General features: G+C 50.8%; 7 protein-coding genes across 7 annotated transcripts; 4 read left to right on the forward strand and 3 right to left on the reverse strand.

The window, feature by feature from the left end:
* The first annotated feature begins 608 nt into the window (after window positions 1–608).
* F5J12DRAFT_859595 (uncharacterized protein) lies at window positions 609–2461 on the forward strand. Its single transcript, XM_051746812.1, has 15 exons — window positions 609–665; window positions 716–735; window positions 794–847; window positions 912–938; window positions 988–1023; window positions 1050–1053; window positions 1128–1160; window positions 1213–1241; window positions 1297–1313; window positions 1386–1500; window positions 1551–1728; window positions 1795–1812; window positions 1877–1948; window positions 2027–2140; window positions 2232–2461. The coding sequence occupies exons 5-15, from the start codon at window positions 990–992 to the stop codon at window positions 2305–2307; spliced, it is 690 nt and encodes a 229-aa protein (XP_051595719.1). The 5' UTR covers window positions 609–665; window positions 716–735; window positions 794–847; window positions 912–938; window positions 988–989; the 3' UTR covers window positions 2308–2461.
* Window positions 2409–4113, reverse strand: F5J12DRAFT_859599 (anticodon-binding protein). Its single transcript, XM_051746813.1, has 6 exons — window positions 3887–4113; window positions 3453–3837; window positions 3319–3401; window positions 3081–3259; window positions 2704–3019; window positions 2409–2653 (listed from the first exon to the last, which is right to left on the reverse strand). The coding sequence occupies exons 1-6, from the start codon at window positions 4034–4036 to the stop codon at window positions 2615–2617; spliced, it is 1152 nt and encodes a 383-aa protein (XP_051595720.1). The 5' UTR covers window positions 4037–4113; the 3' UTR covers window positions 2409–2614.
* Window positions 4114–5158, forward strand: F5J12DRAFT_859601 (emp24/gp25L/p24 family/GOLD-domain-containing protein). The gene is made up of 4 exons (XM_051746814.1): window positions 4114–4296; window positions 4353–4435; window positions 4496–4894; window positions 4960–5158. Exons 1-4 carry the CDS (start codon window positions 4164–4166, stop codon window positions 4981–4983), a joined length of 639 nt encoding a protein of 212 aa, XP_051595721.1. The 5' UTR covers window positions 4114–4163; the 3' UTR covers window positions 4984–5158.
* Window positions 5159–7612, forward strand: F5J12DRAFT_859611 (DUF914-domain-containing protein). The gene is made up of 14 exons (XM_051746815.1): window positions 5159–5752; window positions 5820–5866; window positions 5918–5965; window positions 6023–6072; window positions 6138–6181; window positions 6260–6332; window positions 6390–6522; window positions 6577–6623; window positions 6681–6783; window positions 6833–6859; window positions 6918–7022; window positions 7097–7110; window positions 7209–7290; window positions 7361–7612. Exons 1-14 carry the CDS (start codon window positions 5442–5444, stop codon window positions 7426–7428), a joined length of 1152 nt encoding a protein of 383 aa, XP_051595722.1. The 5' UTR covers window positions 5159–5441; the 3' UTR covers window positions 7429–7612.
* Window positions 7613–7631: 19 nt separating this feature from the next.
* Window positions 7632–8662, reverse strand: F5J12DRAFT_435761 (uncharacterized protein). Its single transcript, XM_051739409.1, has 3 exons — window positions 8067–8662; window positions 7952–8014; window positions 7632–7896 (listed from the first exon to the last, which is right to left on the reverse strand). The coding sequence occupies exons 1-3, from the start codon at window positions 8406–8408 to the stop codon at window positions 7810–7812; spliced, it is 492 nt and encodes a 163-aa protein (XP_051595723.1). The 5' UTR covers window positions 8409–8662; the 3' UTR covers window positions 7632–7809.
* Window positions 8663–9555: 893 nt separating this feature from the next.
* On the forward strand, window positions 9556–14603 carry F5J12DRAFT_922646 (uncharacterized protein; the record flags this gene model as incomplete). The annotated part of the gene is made up of 13 exons (XM_051749321.1): window positions 9556–9599; window positions 9649–10264; window positions 10363–10450; window positions 10530–10683; window positions 10742–10971; window positions 11032–11189; window positions 11250–11428; window positions 11486–13216; window positions 13274–13402; window positions 13459–13665; window positions 13727–14099; window positions 14200–14471; window positions 14536–14603. The coding sequence occupies exons 2-13, from the start codon at window positions 9774–9776 to the stop codon at window positions 14601–14603; spliced, it is 4080 nt and encodes a 1359-aa protein (XP_051595724.1). The 5' UTR covers window positions 9556–9599; window positions 9649–9773.
* Window positions 14604–15539: 936 nt separating this feature from the next.
* F5J12DRAFT_907384 (ribosomal protein S19-domain-containing protein) lies at window positions 15540–17242 on the reverse strand (the record flags this gene model as incomplete). Its single annotated transcript, XM_051748928.1, has 7 exons — window positions 15540–15565; window positions 15625–15640; window positions 15714–15809; window positions 15871–16065; window positions 16193–16312; window positions 16784–16833; window positions 17221–17242. The coding sequence occupies 7 exons, from the start codon at window positions 17240–17242 to the stop codon at window positions 15540–15542; spliced, it is 525 nt and encodes a 174-aa protein (XP_051595725.1).
* Between the last annotated feature and the right edge of the window lie 306 nt (window positions 17243–17548).

The raw sequence follows: 17548 nt of genomic DNA on the forward strand, positions 1-17548 counted from the left end.
AAAGTATGAAAGCGTACTCGAAAAACTATGGCGAGTCGCCCGTCCCACGAAAACTCTTGGCAAATGACAGAATCGGGTGATGCGGTGGAATTTGCAAAGACTCAAAAGCTGAGCAGTCGATCGTGTCGGTGGCACGGAAAAGCACACCCAACTTGAGAAAACAGGCTGCCCATCCCAGCCCGTCCTCACTTACATTTCTTCAGACGTCGTTCCCAGGGGGACAAACATATTCGATATACATGACGTCCCGTGCCACGAATTGCTTGGCCGACAAACGGAATCAACCTTGTATTTGAAAGGACCAGTCCCGTGGCTTATACTGTGACGATGGGCTAAGAAGTTCTAGGTGTGGCTTATACGAATACACCCAGGATTTCTCACCCATCACGATCACGAAATAAAAGAGCGGAAAATGGGGGACGCCGGTTTGACGAAACGCTTCGATGCTCTTTCTATCATTCCGGTAACAGACGTTCCGCGCCGCGGAGGAATGTCATGGATCGCGGTAGAACAAAACACCTCCACCTTTCCAACGACCCCGTCGCTGCATATCAGATCCGTGAGCAGGCACTCAAACCAGCGTGCTGCTTGGAATTGACTACTTGCAGTGTATGTGGGAAGGAAGGCCAGCATCGCAGCGTTGGCTGTACTAATCTATGAGAAATGTGAGTGGGCAAGTCCCAGCTACATGATGCATTGCTAATCCCCGTGGCAGTCATCATCCTGGAGGAAGAGGTATTGACTGCAATGATACGATGCCATCGTCCGAGTCGCTCATTTGTATACAACCCAGATCGACCTCGTGTGGTGCAAGCGAAGGAGCTGGGTTACGGTACTCTACTTCGTGGTGGGCACATACCCTTGCCCCGTCAACCTTTACAATTCACTCAAAGCATAGAACTCATGGCTAGCCCCTGTCTGGCTTGCATCCGAACTGGGTTAGTGATTGCTTCGTATAGGAACTACTCCGCAACTTATGCCTGCTAGCGATGGTGGACCTGCCAAAAGGGACCCCAGCAATAACGGTAAGGTCGTCTCTCTCTGTCCACCGATCAAGAACTCAACCCCTACTTCTTAGATGTGTGATTTCATGTGCTCTCTGTACCGTGATCTAATGATATTTTCAGCTGTACTGTATCATTGTTAGGTAGCAACATAGTGTGCGTTTTACGTGAAAACGAATGTCTGGAAAAGCTAACTCCTTTACCCCAGAACGCTAGTCATGACACTCTCCGTCCAAGGTAAGGTCCCCCTCTTGTAGTCCTTTTGCATTCACCCTTGCTGATTTGCGAATAGCGGCCATGCACCTCCGGGTGAGTTTAGTCAGCCCCGTCGTGACCATGGCAAGTTACCCAAACCCGCACTATTCTGGGAACATTATACAGGTATGGGCGGTATATGAACGAAGCCGCAAGATGCTATGGTTCCTTGTCATCCTCTTCTGTGCCGAATGCATAGTCATGGTCACCCTCCTGGCAATCATGATTGCCCGTTTGAGCAGTGCGTCACGTATCGTTCACATTATTCCGCAGTAAACTGATCCTATCCAGCGCTGCCGATAATCTCTACTCCGGTCGGATGTGCATTTGAGACACTTCCCCGTTTTTCGTCGCTCTTCTGGGTCCCGGCCATCGTCATTGAGCCCATTCTATGTGTGCTAGTGCTTAAGAAAGCAGTAGGTCTGCTCCATGCGCGGACAGGGCTTTCGGCACTATTAGCACGGGACAGGTTAGTTAGGCGTCATATCGCCGTTTCCTCGTATCATTGTTGATTCTCCTCGTTCCGAATTCACAGCTTGATATATTTCTTTGCGTGAGTCTTTAATCTTCTACCCGGAGCGTTCCATGCATGCGACGATTCCTGGGTTCTCGAACAGAATTTCTGCTGGTCTTTTATCCCTATTGGTAGCGTGGCTCATTGACCCTTTAAACCTCGAGTATTTTTTCCCGTACGCAAGTCCCAGCTTCTTCCCCATCTCTGATGTGTAAGCTCCAGACTCACGGGTTTTCTTCCATCTATCGAACAGTTGGGCCATCGCATTTCCATCGCTGTTTGGCGGCCGCCTCCTGCTCAACATACGCCGCCATTTCGAATCTGTACAGACGTGGGGAGAGATAGAGATGACAGTATATTCGGCCACGTGAGCGTTGTTCCCTCTCCAACCCCAGCGAGACGTTCGTTGCTCTCAACAAATACTTACTATTGCGTTCGTCACGCCTCTCAACGTCTAGACAAGCCCAAACGGGAAACGTTGTACCGGATGGCCCGAGTGTGCCTGCTGTATCCCACTCTGTCAGCCAGGTCTGACGCTGCGTTTGTCATAGGACCTTAGGCATTCATGCATGGTAGAAATGAGATATATGGGTCTTCGGGTATTGGTAGTTTGCAGTCACAATCACTTTTGCATTGTCACATAGGGAAGCTTGTACGGAACGATTATCAGGGATCCGGAAAACCAGGGATGACAATGGGTTCCATACGCCATCAAAGACCTTGTGATTCACATTCAGAACCAAGCAATTGGTTCAGCTGGTTGAAAGGGAAGAATCAACCGTGATCAGGGAACAACTTTTATACGTTTGAAACCAGTGGTATATGGATACAAAACATGACGTTAAAGGAAGAAAGTCCGTCTTGACGTTTCCAGCTCAGGCTGACATCGTTAGCACGAAAATCGATAATATCAAGCAAGATGCATCGTACCTTCCAACGCCACAAATATTCACCATCCTTTGGCGGTTTCGTATTCGCGGGAGGCTGGGATTTCCCTGGGCCCTTACCCATCTCATCATCTTTATCGTCTTCGTCGTCTTCATCTGCGTTCCCGTCACGTTCGGTGATTTCTTCTATAGGCGGTGCAGATTCTTCTTCGGTTACCCCCGTAGTGATCTCCAATGCCTCTGGGGATGCGCCGAAGTTGCGTACTTCTGGAAGCCCCCTTTTCACCCATCGTAGTTTGAGTGTGAAACGTGGACCAATTTCCTGCAGTGCAACTTTCTCAGGCGATCGGAAAGCATATCTACGCATATGGTTAGTTGTTCAACGGTTGCCCTCGAATCACTGTGGATCGGTATGCTGACCTATGTCGTCTGAAGAATAAAAAATCACGTTGATTGTGCAGAGTGACGACCTGTCTGCCCTGGAACTCTGGAAGAGGTGGAAAGAGCGTTTGGAACATACGTCCGATGGCATGTCCGAGGTTCGTGGCAAAATTGTTGAGCACGAGCTCGGGATTGTGCGGCGTGGCGCGTGCGTGGCCCTAGTGATAACATTCGGAGTGGGTTATACGTACGTCGAGTACGGGAGAGAGGGACTGACGAATATCTGTTTTGTAAGTTCGACGGAGGAGAGTTTGAAATACGCAGTCGGACCGTTTGGGAGGTGGACGAATGTGATAGCGTCTGTCGGTGCTACATGTTAGATGGTATGTAGAACGAAAGGAAGACACTGACTTGGTTTCTTCATATCCTCATTCACAACCAACAAATGCTTATAACCCCTCCCTGCAGCCCAACCTGCGATTCTTCCCACCTCGAACCCCTTTCCCTTCTTCCTCCGTATATACTCGGCGCCAGGGAACACCCCCACAAGCTCGTCGCAAAAATCGTAGGTTGCTCTGGAGGCTTTTGGTGACGTAGTGACAAGAACTTTTGGTGGTAGATGCGGGTCGTCGGTAAAGCTGAAGTAGGGAGCAAATGGATCGGATGCAAGGTCAGCATTTAGCTCTTCGATCTGTACTGCGGAGGATCCGGTGGCTTGTTTAGAAGTGGGGAGCATGGAAGGATCATGTTCGCGGGTATTATCGAGTGTTTTGGGGACATTTTCCACTAGACGTTTCTGTACGACGTTGAAGAGTAGATAAAAGAAGTCGACAGTGAGTCCATACCTTCTTTGCAGCTGGATCATTAGCCTCTTGTTTCGCGCGTGCCAGGCGTTGTTGAAGTTTTTGCTGTCCTTTGGCTTTTTTCTGCTTGTTAGCGATCTCTTGTCGCTTCACCTTGTTCTTGATGAGCGATGGCTGGATCAGAGGGGCCATCTTCACTTCTGCTATTAGCCTCTGCCCGTCCAGTGTTTTTTTGTAAGTACGTGGTCACGTGCACGTGGGCTTGTGCTACTGCCCGCTCGCATCGACGCCTCTGCAACTCGCGTGTAATACCCTCAAAATGCTTGCGTCCCGAGTTGGGGCAGCGGTTTTCTTACTTCTGGTCACGACAGTTAATGGGCTACATTTTTACTTGGATGCAAACGAGAAGCGGTGCTTCATCGAAGAACTCCCTTCAGACACGGCAGTCGAGGGTATGTTGTCTTTCACAGGCCCTTGTGCTTTTGAATGGCACCGACGTTGTGTTCAGGACACTACAAAGCACTTGAATGGAATGATCAGGCAAGAGAGTACGTCCTCCAGCCAGAGCTTGGCATCCTGGTAGAGGTCGAGGTACGCCGTGGTGCTTTTCCAGACGTGAGGGACTTACACCGACTCGTTCCTTCGATGCAGGAAATGGAGACTGGGGAGAATGTTGTGAAGACTCGCGGTCCCCCCGAGGGCCAGTTTACGTTCACTTCGCACGATGCAGGTGACCACTCCATCTGTCTCTCCACCAATTACACTTCGTGGTTTTCGAGCACACACGTCAAGCTCTATCTCGACATCATCGTCGGCACGGTCAAACCAGACATTGAGCAGGACCGCAGTCACGTCTCCGAGTTGGCTTCCAAGGTCCGTGACCTGAACCAAAAGTTGGAGGATATCCGGCGAGAGCAGCAATATCAACGTGAGAGGGAGATAGACTTTAGGAATTTGAGCGAGGCTACGAATTCGAGAGCTGTTTGGTATAGTCTGATGCAGATCGTGGTGTTGGTTTTGACGTGTACGTGGCAACTCAAGCATCTCAAAGTGAGTGGCGGATTTTTTTTTTTCGTTGGGCCTTTGATTGTCTCTGACTATGTATGCCCGTACAGCGTTTCTTCCAAGACAGGAGCTAGGCCGTTCTATAGCATATAGTATTTTGGGGAATAATGAATTGTATTCATTCGTGTTTGGTACATTTGCGCCGTGCAACGTTAGGGTCGATTTATCCGCCCTTGCAACTTCGACCGAGTGTCGGACCCATTGCTGGTTATGTAGTGCAGTGTTGTAGGGTCCATGTGGCCTGCTTTCTTGTCACTCAAGGTTTTTCGCATGTCCACATGTTAGTGGAGTGCCTCTCAACGCCAAGCCGTATGAACCTGGTTGTAGTCTCTGTCAAGCCTTGAGAACTTTGCTGAGGTGGCTACGCATTTCCATACTTTTGAGTTCTGACACTGGCAGTCAGTGGGAGATTTTTTAAGGTACCGATTTTGGTTTCGGCCATCTGCAGAATGCACAGGAGCCGGATCCATGAAAAGCCAATATAAAAGGCGTTCAGAGCGGTGCCGCTACACCCTTGGATCCCATCATCGCCATGTCCGTCGAAGATACCAAACAGGACCTGATCATATCCGACCCGCTCCCGCCGTACACTCCCCGTGCCCACGCTGATGATGGGGATGATGGGGTATCGGACCACGAGTTTCGGCCGCCTATCGTGTACACCTCGTTTGGCGCATTCTTCTCTAGTCTATGGGCACGATGGAAAAGTCTGTGGACGCGCCGATTCATATTCTCGATGATCGCGGGACAGGTGGTATCGCTGTGTATTACGGTGACGAACGTAACGACGACGGAGCTCGTGGATCGAAATTGGTCATTGCCCACTACGCAAACCTGGTTCTTGTAAGTCGGTCGCCCGCTCGGAGGTGTCATCCGTCGGCGTGCACTGATACATCGGCCCACCCCGTAGATACTTTTCATTATTTGCGGTCTATACCCCTTATACGATGTATCAATGTACGTATACACACCTCGATGGGTCTCGTACTGACTAATGCATCATTCTAGATGGCTTCAAGGGATGGGCAAAAATGGTTGCACGGGACGGATGGAAATGCACGTCTTCTTCCTTCCTTGCAATCGGTTCTCTGAACCCCTAACATGCTCATGCAGACTTTATTCTCGCATGTTGTGACGTAGAAGGCAACTTCCTGGTCGTCAAGGTACGTCGATCGCATACAACCCGATCATTCATTCTTCGCTCAAGACAGATCACGCGGTTTTATAGGCATACAATTATACCGACTTATTGTCCTGTATGCTCCTCGATGCGTAGGTCTCTTATCCGCTGTCGCAGCAAACTATTAGGGGGATGATAGAGTTTTGGAACTGACATGACGTTGACGTTAGCTGGGCTATTCCCGTTTGTATCTTCTTCTGCTGGGTCTATATGCGTACCAAATATCATTGGACGCAAGTGCTGGTAAGACAGCAGCATCGTTTGCGGGGTGCAGGATGGATAACACTGGACGATTGACAGGGTATACTAATCTGCATAGGCGGACTCGGAATGCTCGTCGCGTCGGATATGCTCACGGATAAAAACCACCCCGCACTCAGTAAAGGCAAAGGTGATGCGTTTATGATTGTCGGTGCCACACTCTACGGGTTCAGTAAGTGTTTATTCGCAATCTTAACGAAGGCGAGTAGCGCTAAGTGATGTTCAGCGAATGCAACGGAAGAGTTCTTTGTCAGGAGGTCTCCCCTTTACGAGGTAATTAGGTTTGTTGGCTTGTATCGTTATCCTGTCATGATGAGATGCACGGCATAGGTTGTTGGTCAGCTGGGCATGTGGGGGATGCTGATTAATGGCATCCAAGCATCCGCTTTGGAGCACCACGATATGACACTGGCATCGTGGAATGGTGCAACAGGTGGGTATCACATGTCGCAACACTACTCCATATGCTTATTTCTTCGTAGGGGGCTTCCTGGTGGCCTATACGGCTGGTGAGTTGAATCTCATTTTAACCAGGTTTAGTTTGTTGAACTTTAGTCGTTTTCCCAGCGATGTTTGTCCTGTATACCACCGCCCCACTTCTGTACCGCTCTGCGTCTTCGCCTTTCTACAACATCAGCCTGTTAACCAGTGACTTTTATGGTCTCCTTTTCGGTAACGTTTCCGCTCTCCCACTCCTTTCATGATGACGTCCGCTAACTTTGTTTTCTTCTCCTTGGCTCAATTAGGGCTGTTCCTCTTCGTAAGTGCCTTCCTGTACCTGTGGCTTGACACAAGATGCGACCTGACCCTTCCCTTTTCCGTCGACTTCGGATGGAATACCCGTTATGACAATAACAGCATTACTCTCCGTACTGGCTGTACTTTCCATCTTTCTGCGTCGTCGTCATCGGACTTGTGGTGTACTTCTGGCATGCGACGCGTACGTTATTTCATCCGCCTTTTATATCTGTGTTTAGGTGCTGAGATGCTCGTACGTTTGCTATTTGAAGCGGAGGGGCAGGGCAAGGTGGACCCCCAGCGTCCGGCGTATGTTCGGAGGCAAGAAGAGCGAGTCTGAAATGTGTGAATACGGAGAGGATTCTGCGTGGTTGGACTTGTGTGCCGGATGTAAATGTAGTGTTGTTTATGACAGGTAATCATTCTCCTTGCGTTGGCGTGGTGCGCAGGGGCATTGTGTGTTATGCCTAATGAACGTTGAATGTTGAATCGAACACGAACTGGACCTTAGACGTCTCCTGCACTCTCACCATCAATGTTGGAGATGTCAATAAGTTGTGTTCTATATGCAGTATGTGACCACGATACGTGGCATGGTACCCTCGAATTATAATACTACCTGAAGACTTCCAAACTGGAAGTCATAGGGACAATATCCAATTAGCATCTTTATTTTTACGGAGTGGGGATGTCTTGTAAATTGCTGGTGCCAGATACGGGTTTAAACAGAGGGGGAAGGATCTTTTTTTTGCTCTGTTGTCTCCGGCGGGAAGGCGCCTTCTCGTCGAGCGCGATTCTCCGCGAGTCGCTAGAACGGCCAGTCAGTGATCGGGGGAAAGGATGCCCAGGTAAAAAAGACGTACAGCCTTCAGAGCTTCAGCTGTAGAAACGATGGACTCGAGCGTCGACTCAGACATGTCAACCATCTGCCAAAAGTGGGTCAGACAAGTTCCATGATGCCGTACTGGATATACCTACAGCTTCGCTGACCCGTTTCTGAATGTTCCTCAATCGTTCCTTATTCTCTTCCCACTCCTGCTGGTTCCATCCCACCGTCGCGCCTGGGGAGGATGGATTATGCCTCCATCCCCATCGTGCATCCCGTTCTTGGTATGCAATTGGCGGCTCCGAGCCTCCGGTGGGTTGGTCTTGCAATGCGCCTCTCCTCTGCTGTTGCACCACGCAGGGCCAGTATTGAGAATGGTGATCGCGCATGACGCGGGAATGATGCCACCAAGTTGCGACGCCTGCGCCAATAAGGAACCAAAAGATCCGGGATGCAGGACGGTGGAGAAATACGTGAGGATGGTGGGGATACATCTCGTACTAATAGTGGTAACAGGTGCGATGTGATGAATGCGAGTGAAGGTGAAGTCGATGGGGGAAATGCATTCTGACCAGCGAGATTTATAAACGCAGGGGGGGGACGTTGACGAATGCCTTCGGCTGATGAGAATACTTGCAATTGCGTGGTAGTGAGGTTAGGGGGAAGTTCGGCCGGCATCGATATGAGTGTGCCGTCGTGCCGAGCAAAGCCGGGCGCGTGACGTCAAGCGCGGAACGGGAGTTGCCGGTGGACTGGTACGAGGTCCCCAGGGTATACTGCATGTAGTAGCGCGCCATAGTATAGAGCGTCTCATTGGCATGGTGTGTAGTGGCTGGAGCAGTGTCGTCGGCAATCAACGTTTCATGAACCAGCGTTGGAGCCCTCCGAATGACATTTGATTGCGCCTTGCCCTCGAACCGGATCAACTAGTTGGTGGCTGGCTGGGATATGTGGCGTGTATCTATGTACTTGAAACTTCGAAGGTTGGAATATTAACCAATGACTCGTTGCTAGCTGCACTGGTATTAGGGAAAACGTCGTAAGTCCTTAGCCTTTCAGATGCGTCATCCGAAGACGTGCTGGAGCGATTTCGAGTATATATTCCAAGATGACCTTTCCCGAGTTCCAGCATGATCACTTGTGGGGCTAAGGCAGAAATCAATAGGAGTGGGAGACGCAGAGAGAGCACTGCGTTGCATGCCTACTGTGTGAGACCATCCTAAGTATATGAAGTCACCCGACCATGTCGTATTATATTATTATTGATCCGCGGCGAGGGAATCTAATATACATTGGGTCCGCGTGTACGTTGGACGGACCGTCCATCCCGAACAGCAGATACCCTCTCTTCCAAGCGGACCCGCATTTGTAGCGACGACCGAACGATAAGCCCGGTCGGGTCGGGGGGCAACTTCACGCAGGTATTGTAGCAGAAATTCGGGGGTACATTTTCCTATGACAACTAGCCGTCCTGGGACGTAAGACGAGTAAAAGGAATGCGACGTGAAACAGGCTGTCGCCAAGCTATTAAAATGTCCTGTGTGGTCAGGTTCGAAATCAAAGGAGAGGCGACAGTACTGTGGTTGCTGGTCACGGGTGTGACCGGTAGTAACGTGGTGTCACGGTGTGTGCTTTGCGTGCGTTGTCTCAGCCAGCTAAAACGTTCGTTGCTAGTTCGTCGCCAGGTCTGTGCATTATTATTAGTGGTCGTACACTAAGTTAATAATCGTCAAGGTGCACAAGCGACGGCAGCCAAAGTCAACTGATCGGGGGTCTCGCATGCACACATCTTCGCGAGACCAGCGTTGCATTCGCTCTTGATTCCTCTCGTTGCACCCTTTTGCTCCCGGATACTCATCATGGCCTCCGATTCTGATTTTCCCGTCCGTGCGCGTAGAGACAACGAACCCAACTCACACCATGGCGCTCCCGTCTCTGCGCCACCAACCGCCCCTTCCCGCTTCCCCGATCGTCCCGTGCCAACCAGAGCATCCACGTTGGGTTCAGCCCACGACCTTGGTCGCTCGAATCTCTCTGCCAAACACGATTTTCCCACTCACGCTCGCAGCGACGATCTAAATCACTGTCATTCAAGCTGGCATGACCTCAACGGGATGCCTGGCTCTCTACCACATCCCTCCCCCGGTTACCTCTCTGCCAGCCGTCCTCCTACGCCCAATAGCTCCAACCGTACTCCCACATCTGAGATCCCCCCAGAAAGGCCACGGCGGAGGAGCGTTACCTCCCAGCTGTCCGTCCACTCCACATCTTCGTCATCCAGTGCTCCAAACAAGGCCGGCGGTCCGTTGACGTCCTCGTCTTCGACTGCCTCCGCTACCCTCTCATCATCGTAAGTGTCTTCACTCCTTTCTCTGACGTCTTAGTATACATGTCTATCCCGTACTTCCCTCTTATCGTCGATTCCACATCTCATGCGTGCCTGTCTAGGCCATGTTCTGCTTGTGGGAACTCCATGCAAGGTGCATTCGTACGTGCACTTGGTACCGTTTTCCACCTTAGTTGCTTCAAGTGCTTGGTGCGTGTGCTTTCCCCTCCCTCGTCAGACCCGACTTTCTGTTCTAACTTCGACACTTGATATCTCCGCACCCCGCCAGGATTGTGGCGATGTCGTTGCATCAAAGTTTTTTCCCATCGACGGCCCCGAAGGGAAACAGCTGCCACTTTGTGAGCGAGACTACTTTCGCCGTCTGAACCTCATCTGTGCCAATTGTGGCTCTGCCCTCCGTGGTAGCTATATTACGGCCTGCAGTAAGTGTTTAGGCGAGGGATCTGGTCTCATGTTACTAACACTATACGCGGCGATCAGACAAGAAGTACCACGTCGAGCATTTCACCTGCTCTCTCTGTACAACGTTGTTTGGCCCGCACGACTCATATTATGAGCACGATGGGGATGTCTACTGCCATTTCCATTATTCGACGCGATTTGCGACCAAATGCGCCGGCTGCAGCAGTGCGATCTTGAAACAGTTTGTAGAAATTAATCGGAACATGCGTGATGAATGCTGGCACCCAGAGTGCTACATGATCAACAAGGTGCGTTCGCGTAGGCGTGGGGCTTCCACACGAACGCGTGGTATTCACGGACCGTTGCAGTTCTGGAACGTCAAGGTCGTCTCGCGGAGGTCGAGCGGGTCTATCTCTGATGGATCGGAACTGGAGCCATCCTACGTTGAAGAGGAAAAACGAGAAACGCCGACCACCCTAAAGGACAAACAGTCCAGGATGGAGCAACTGGTTTACCGGATTTGGACGTACGTTATTTTCCTTCGTGTTTCCAGACGTTGTATTAAAGACTTCTGGAACCAATCTAGTGTGCTCTCGGCATTCGAGGAGTCAAGCGCTGCATGCATATCAGACATGCTGCGGCAGGTCAGTAATGGACAGTACCTCGATGCCATCAGGATGGCGGAGAAGTTTATTCTGCATGTGGAAGTCCTATTCGGGACTATTGACGACCTTGAGTATCACTCTGCAAGGTTGAACTTGAAGGGTACGTTCAATGCCTTTGCCAAGTCTCTTGTAACTGTCGCTTATGCTTTGCCAAAAGGGATTTCTCATGTCCGTGAAGCACGCATGCTTTGTCGTAAGACGGTGGACCTATTCACGCTTTTGTCGCGCACTCAGGAGACGGGATCTCGACGAGTAGGCATGACGCAGGACTTGCTCGCCCTTGTTACAGGGATAGCCCACTACCTCAAGATCCTAATTCGAATCGCGCTGACAGGGGCACTAAAATTGGAAAGGGAGCAAAGCGTGAGAGAAGCGATGCCATCTTTTCTCGACAAGCTCCATCTCCTTGCCGTGCAAGCTGGTGATCCCGGAGCACGCCGGTTGATCAAAAATGGTAATGGTGAGGTGGTGAGTGCGCGGCAAAATGGGAGTGTTGGAAATCAAGGCACACAAGGGGTCACTTACGGCTATAGGAGTCTGGCACCAGAGCTCGCAGGCGAGTCGCCGTTCTCAACCACGTCGCCCTCTAGGCTCTCAGTGAATAATCCGCCGTCGGATCGGTGTATCAAGTGCACAGAAGCCGTGGAAGAGGATTGTGTTCGACTTGGTACCTATCAGAGGTGGCACTCGCACTGTTTGCAGTGCAATGTCTGCGGAAAAGCTGCTGCGGTGGCTGTTCCCAAGGAGCTAGCTCCACCCAAGGACGACAAGGAGAAGGATAAGGATAAGAGCGAGAAAGATCCTGCAAAGTCCTCTGCTGTCAAACGATCCCCTGCGAACGTAGCCATTTTCGTGTACGAGGTTGAGTCTCTCAAGGACATACCCCCTTATGGAGAAGCTCCTTCCGTGATCCTGTGTACCGATCACGCTCGCTCTGGTTGCCGAAACGGGTTCCAGCCGGTTTCGAGACTAGAGCAATACGCATTCTTGCTGAACATCGCTTTGCGGCGTTTGTATCTGGTCTTGAAACAACAGGGGGTCATTCCGCTCTCGCCAGGTATGTGTCTTTTCTTTCCCTTCCATCCACGACCCCCCTATCAGACCTCCTCTTCTCCAGTTGCGTCCGCAGCGCCTACTCCAAAGTCTAGCGAGCACGATCCTTATCGCAACTCGGGCGACATTATGCGCATGAAATCCGTCCACCTCGATCGCAAGCTTTCTGCGACAGCACGTTTACCTAGACGATCGACCGTCGTCAACAGTCCCACTGGCAAGACGGTTCATCCGTCGGAACCGTCGAGCACTCAACAGCGTCCACCACCACAGCAAGAGGTTATCAAAGCACCTCAACCTCAACGCGGCCCGCCGCCAAATCTCATTCCGGGGCGGCAACCGTCACAACCCGGGTCATCATCTGCTGGGACCAATTCGCTTCCACCTTCGCGTAACCAACTACGGTTGCCGGGCACGCTAGACACGAATGTCCTGAACCTGCCACAGGCACGTCCAGCACTCGTTCGGAACAACACCGAGGTGAAGATCGTAGACGACTCTGCACCGAATTCCCCTGCTGCTGTTCTCGAGGAATCGCCATTGCGTGTCGCAGACGATGGGATTACGCTTGCTGACATTCCGCAGATTGTAGTGGCGGCACAGGCACGGGAGCAGCAGCGCTCGCTGCCATCTCAGAGTGCTGTGCCATACATTTCAGGGCTGAGCGCGCTTGAGCTGGCGATCGTGAAACACTCTGCCTTGCTGGCACTATTGCGGTCCCCCATCAGAGACCAAGTGGATTTGGACGAGATCTTGGAGCTGATCGAGACGAAGAAAGGTGGATTTTGGAATAAGTTATTTAAAGCAGGAGATAAGAAGAATGTTAAGAAGAAGGGTGAGTCATAAGCTCCAATCACGAGCCTAATCAAATATTAACGCACCTTATATAAAGGTGTTTTCGGTATCCCTTTGGAGCTTTTAGTGGAGCGTGAAGGGTGTGAATCGGTACTTGGAGCGACACGAAAACCGTTGGGAGTACCAAGTTTTATCGATGATGTTGTTTCTGCAATGCGGCAAATGGGTATGTGACAGTGGTTTATACGGCATCGAGAAAGACTTGACGCATTCCGATTTCAGACATGTCCGTGGAGGGCATATTCCGTCGGAATGGTAACATCAGGCGCCTGAAGGAGCTCGCAGAGAACATCGACCACGACCCTTCATCTGTGGATCTCTCGCAGGACAATCCTGTACAACTGGCTGCGTTACTGAAAAAGTTCCTACGAGAGTTGCCGGAACCGTTAATGACGTTCAAGCTGCACAGGTTACTCATTGCATCGCAGTGTGAGTACTTGTCGTGGCGTTAGTGGTAGCGGCGTTTTATCTGATTGATTATTAATTACAGCGCTTTCGACGGAGGCTGAACGACGGCGTATCCTACATATGGTCTCTCTACTGCTGCCTAAAAGTCATCGAGACACGATGGAGGTGCTTTTTGTGTTTTTGAAATGGGTCGCCTCATTCGCACATATGGACGAATCGACGGGAAGCAAGATGGACTTACAGAACCTTGCCACGGTCATTTGTCCAAGCATTCTGTATTCACGAGGTCGGGACGCCGTGCGGGACGAGAGCTTCGGTGCGATCCGTGTGGTGACGGCCCTTCTGGAGAATCAAGACGAGTTCTATACTGTCCCGGAAGAATTTATCCCGATCTTGCGGGACCAGGACTATTTTGCGGGTAGCATGGATCTTCCGAGCAAGGAGTTCATGAAAAAGTGTGATACCTATATGCGGAATGAAGGCGAATAATGGTAATAATAATGGACGACCGGCGCTCACGGGCACGCCATCGTCGCCGAATATAACCGCGCCGAGATCGCCTCCAGAGTTGACGACGGCGCCGAACGATTCCCAACAAGTACGGAATGGAAGGCAGCAGTCACCACATCCATACCCCGGCGTTGTTGGCCATTCATATCCATCGCCTGTACATAATCCACCGACTTCGCTTTCGCAAGGGGCGATGATGCTCCAGAACCAGTCGCAGCAGCAGCAACAGCAACAGCAACCACACCATCCGCGAAGTCAGCAGCCGTCGCAGACTCAAGACCAGGATTGGGCGATCCTACCGCGACCGAATGCTTCTAGTCCGTCGGCGTCCTCGCCAGGAGGACGGCCGACGTCGTATGCAACACCACCGCCACGGTCGAGCGGGGAATAGTGTCCATACTGTATCGCCGAATGGTCACCAGGCAGTACCTATCCGACAGCGCCCATGACTTTATGTCTCTGCGTAATCGTTGGTCGTCATTGTCGTGGTGTAGTGTTAACACGTATACGGTCACTTGCTTTCCCTCACATGCGCTACCTTGATCTACTCTGCTTCCGTTCGCATTTGCCGTTCGCGAATTCCCCACCTTCTCTGATACATACGCTCTTTGGTGCTACCCCGACCCATCGATATTGCTTGCTGACCCCCTTGCGGCTTCTACCATGAACCTCGGCCTCACCCTTCGATCGCTGCTGTTGCTGCTCCCCTACCATCCTTACCCTGCCCTACCCTGCGTTTGTAGATACGGCTACTATTACCGTCCGTTGCCGTCTTATCTTGCGATCTCGAGCATTATCTGTAGTTTACGGGACCGCGTTAGCCCCTACGTTTACTAGCTTTTCCTTTTCTTCTCTTTTCCTTTTTTTTTCCCAAGTTATCCTTGGATGCTTGCCGTACTCTCTCTCCTCTACGTGCTCAATCAGTATCAACCATTCCCGCCCAAAGTACGACACGGACACACGAGCGTTTGTTCAGTCAATTCGACTATATCTACTCTCTTTCTCTCAGTTGTTTGTTTTTCTTTTTCTTTCTTTTTCTTTTGCAGTATACTCATTATTATACCCGTGCATCTTCTCTCCCGCCCCAACCAAAGAAAAATGTACTACCCATTTGTGAAGACGATGAACTCTTTGTCTCTTGTTGGTCGTAGTAACTTGTGAATTTCGCATGGACAGACAGACTCTTTTTTCAGTGTTTTAGCAACAATCTTTAAGATAATCGCACGAAAGGCTGATGTTGATATTGGGTTTCGCATGTTCATATGCCATTGTTCATGGGTGCATGTTGCATAGGCAAATTTTGGTGGTACCAAGGACGTGGGGGAGGTAATAGAGTGACGTGAACATGAAATATAAAGTCGACGAAAAACCCGTTCCACTCTTGTTTATTTGAGAGGAATGAATCTCGATGCTGTATTGTGATCGTCATGAGTTGGCGTTGGTGTATAATACCGTGTGAGATGGACTTACAGTGCGTGGCACCGATCTGAGGAGGTTAAAGCACGCAGATAAAGAGTTATTTGAGCAGAGTGAAGATGATAGAGAGATGGGAGACGTACACCTGGACGACCGTGTTTGACGGGCTTGTATGAGCAAGAGAACTCGGCGAGATAGTGTCCCGTCATTTCGGGTTTGATTTCGACGGAGTTGAAGGTCTGGAAATAGTACCAATTAGCACATCAATAGAATCGGCAAAGTTGGGAGGACAAAACGTGCCTTGCCGTTGTATATACCGATGACGCTACCGATCATCTCAGGGACGATGATCATGTCTCGCAAGTGGGTCTTGACGACGGCTGGTTTCTCATTCGGAGGGGCCTCTTTTTTGGCTTTGCGGAGTTTCTTGATGAGACCCATTGGACGGCGTTTGAGACCGCGGTTGAACTTGCGACGAGCGCGGGCGTGGACGAGCTATGTGTAAAGGTAGGATCGTGGATGTAGTAGGAAGTTATATATTGGAAAACGTACTTCGATGAACTAGAGAGATGGATAGGGTGGGTGAGTGGAAGGGAGGAGGATAGGGGATGGGTGAGCGTACCTCTTCATTGCTTAGGTCGAGGAGTTTGTCGAGTTCGACGCCGCGGTAGGAGAAGGTACGGAACGTCCTCCTCTTCTTGAGCTCGGCAGCGAGAGCGGGATCTGTGACAGCTGAATCCGCCTAGACATGATGAACACACGCAATCAATTCTCCGTCATGGATCGGTGGACAGAACATTCGGTACAGACCATGTTTGCGTCGTGAATGCCTTGATGTTGTCTTGGATGGCGATGGGAGTGGTAGCGTGTACTAGATTGTTTGGTTGAGTTGAGGGAGTGCCAATTTAGGAAGGTGTGGCTGGGGGTGAACTGTACAGTTTTACGCCTCCGCGGGAGGGAGAGATGGCAGAAGACAATGTTTGTATCATCATCGTCGGATAGAATCCACAGGTCTTCCCATCGAGGATTAAAGGTCAGTTTTTGTTCGTATGCAACATTGTTGTTCAGAGGGATTGACGGCAGTGACCAGAGTGATTTGTGGCTATCGTTCTACTAAAACTACACAACAGTGCGTTCGATGTACCCGTTGTCTCATACGTTTATTGACGCATATGCAGATGCGTCATCTTGCTGCTTACCTCCTGCTCCAAACTGGCGGAAATGCTTCGCCGACTGCCGAAGACGTGAAGAGGGTTCTTGGTGCTGTTGGTATCGAGGCCGATGAAGATAGATTGGAGAGCTTGATTTCCGAGCTGGACGGCAAGGACGTCAACGCCGTGAGTAATGGCGTTTGTGCGGTGCACGTTGTCAAGTATACTGAACGGGATTGGTTTCGCAGCTCATTGCTGAGGGATCAGCCAAGCTTGCTTCTGTAAGTGGTCTAGGATATTCTTGGGATGGGTTGACGTGTGTTCATCTCAATTGTATCGGCAGGTTCCATCCGGTGGTGCTGCTGCGGCGCCCGCTGCTGCTGCCGGTGGAGCAGCTCCTGCAGCGGAGGCCGCTGCAGAAGAAAAGGAAGAGAAGAAAGAGGAAAAGGTGAGATTAAGGGTTAGACTCGAGCTAAACCATTTTTTTGAACGTGCACACAGGAAGAATCCGACGACGACATGGGCTTCGGTCTGTTCGATTAATGATATTAAAGTTGCGAATAGTGCTACTACGTGCATGTATCTATCGTCCCACGCAGCATATGTTAATGCAGTCGACGCCCATCACGCATCAGCCAATGAGAGATGTCGGCGGTCCGGACTAGTTATGCCGAGAGGTGCTGCTATGCCATATATGGACATGTCCCGGCGGCATTAATGCATCCGAGTTGTGATTATTAGCGTGTTGCATACCGCAAGTTACCGTCGGCAAATATTAATTCAGGAGGCTGGCTGCGGCAGGTGCAGGCCACGCGGGTGGCTAGGAG

This window comes from Pisolithus orientalis, assembly GCF_024613125.1.
Source record: "Pisolithus orientalis strain OTSU chromosome Unknown F5J12scaffold_49, whole genome shotgun sequence".
Classification (NCBI taxonomy): Eukaryota; Fungi; Basidiomycota; class Agaricomycetes; order Boletales; family Pisolithaceae; genus Pisolithus; species Pisolithus orientalis.

Coding starts and splice junctions, on each gene's coding strand:
- F5J12DRAFT_859599 (XM_051746813.1), bottom strand. CDS start 4,036: ATGGCCCCTCTGATCCAGCCATCGCTCATCAAGAACAAGGTGAAGCGA. Junction 3,838..3,886: donor ATGATCCAGCTGCAAAGAAG/GTATGGACTCAC, acceptor AACGTCGTACAG/AAACGTCTAGTGGAAAATGT. Junction 3,402..3,452: donor TGAGGATATGAAGAAACCAA/GTCAGTGTCTTC, acceptor TAGCACCGACAG/ACGCTATCACATTCGTCCAC.
- F5J12DRAFT_435761 (XM_051739409.1), bottom strand. CDS start 8,408: ATGTATCCCCACCATCCTCACGTATTTCTCCACCGTCCTGCATCCCGG. Junction 8,015..8,066: donor AGAAACGGGTCAGCGAAGCT/GTAGGTATATCC, acceptor CACTTTTGGCAG/ATGGTTGACATGTCTGAGTC. Junction 7,897..7,951: donor CAGCTGAAGCTCTGAAGGCT/GTACGTCTTTTT, acceptor TGGCCGTTCTAG/CGACTCGCGGAGAATCGCGC.
- F5J12DRAFT_859611 (XM_051746815.1), top strand. CDS start 5,442: ATGTCCGTCGAAGATACCAAACAGGACCTGATCATATCCGACCCGCTC. Junction 6,333..6,389: donor ATCATTGGACGCAAGTGCTG/GTAAGACAGCAG, acceptor GACGATTGACAG/GGTATACTAATCTGCATAGG. Junction 6,624..6,680: donor GGAGGTCTCCCCTTTACGAG/GTAATTAGGTTT, acceptor TGCACGGCATAG/GTTGTTGGTCAGCTGGGCAT.
- F5J12DRAFT_859601 (XM_051746814.1), top strand. CDS start 4,164: ATGCTTGCGTCCCGAGTTGGGGCAGCGGTTTTCTTACTTCTGGTCACG. Junction 4,297..4,352: donor TTCAGACACGGCAGTCGAGG/GTATGTTGTCTT, acceptor CGTTGTGTTCAG/GACACTACAAAGCACTTGAA. Junction 4,895..4,959: donor GGCAACTCAAGCATCTCAAA/GTGAGTGGCGGA, acceptor ATGCCCGTACAG/CGTTTCTTCCAAGACAGGAG.
- F5J12DRAFT_859595 (XM_051746812.1), top strand. CDS start 990: ATGGTGGACCTGCCAAAAGGGACCCCAGCAATAA. Junction 1,501..1,550: donor CATGATTGCCCGTTTGAGCA/GTGCGTCACGTA, acceptor GATCCTATCCAG/CGCTGCCGATAATCTCTACT. Junction 1,949..2,026: donor AACCTCGAGTATTTTTTCCC/GTACGCAAGTCC, acceptor TCTATCGAACAG/TTGGGCCATCGCATTTCCAT.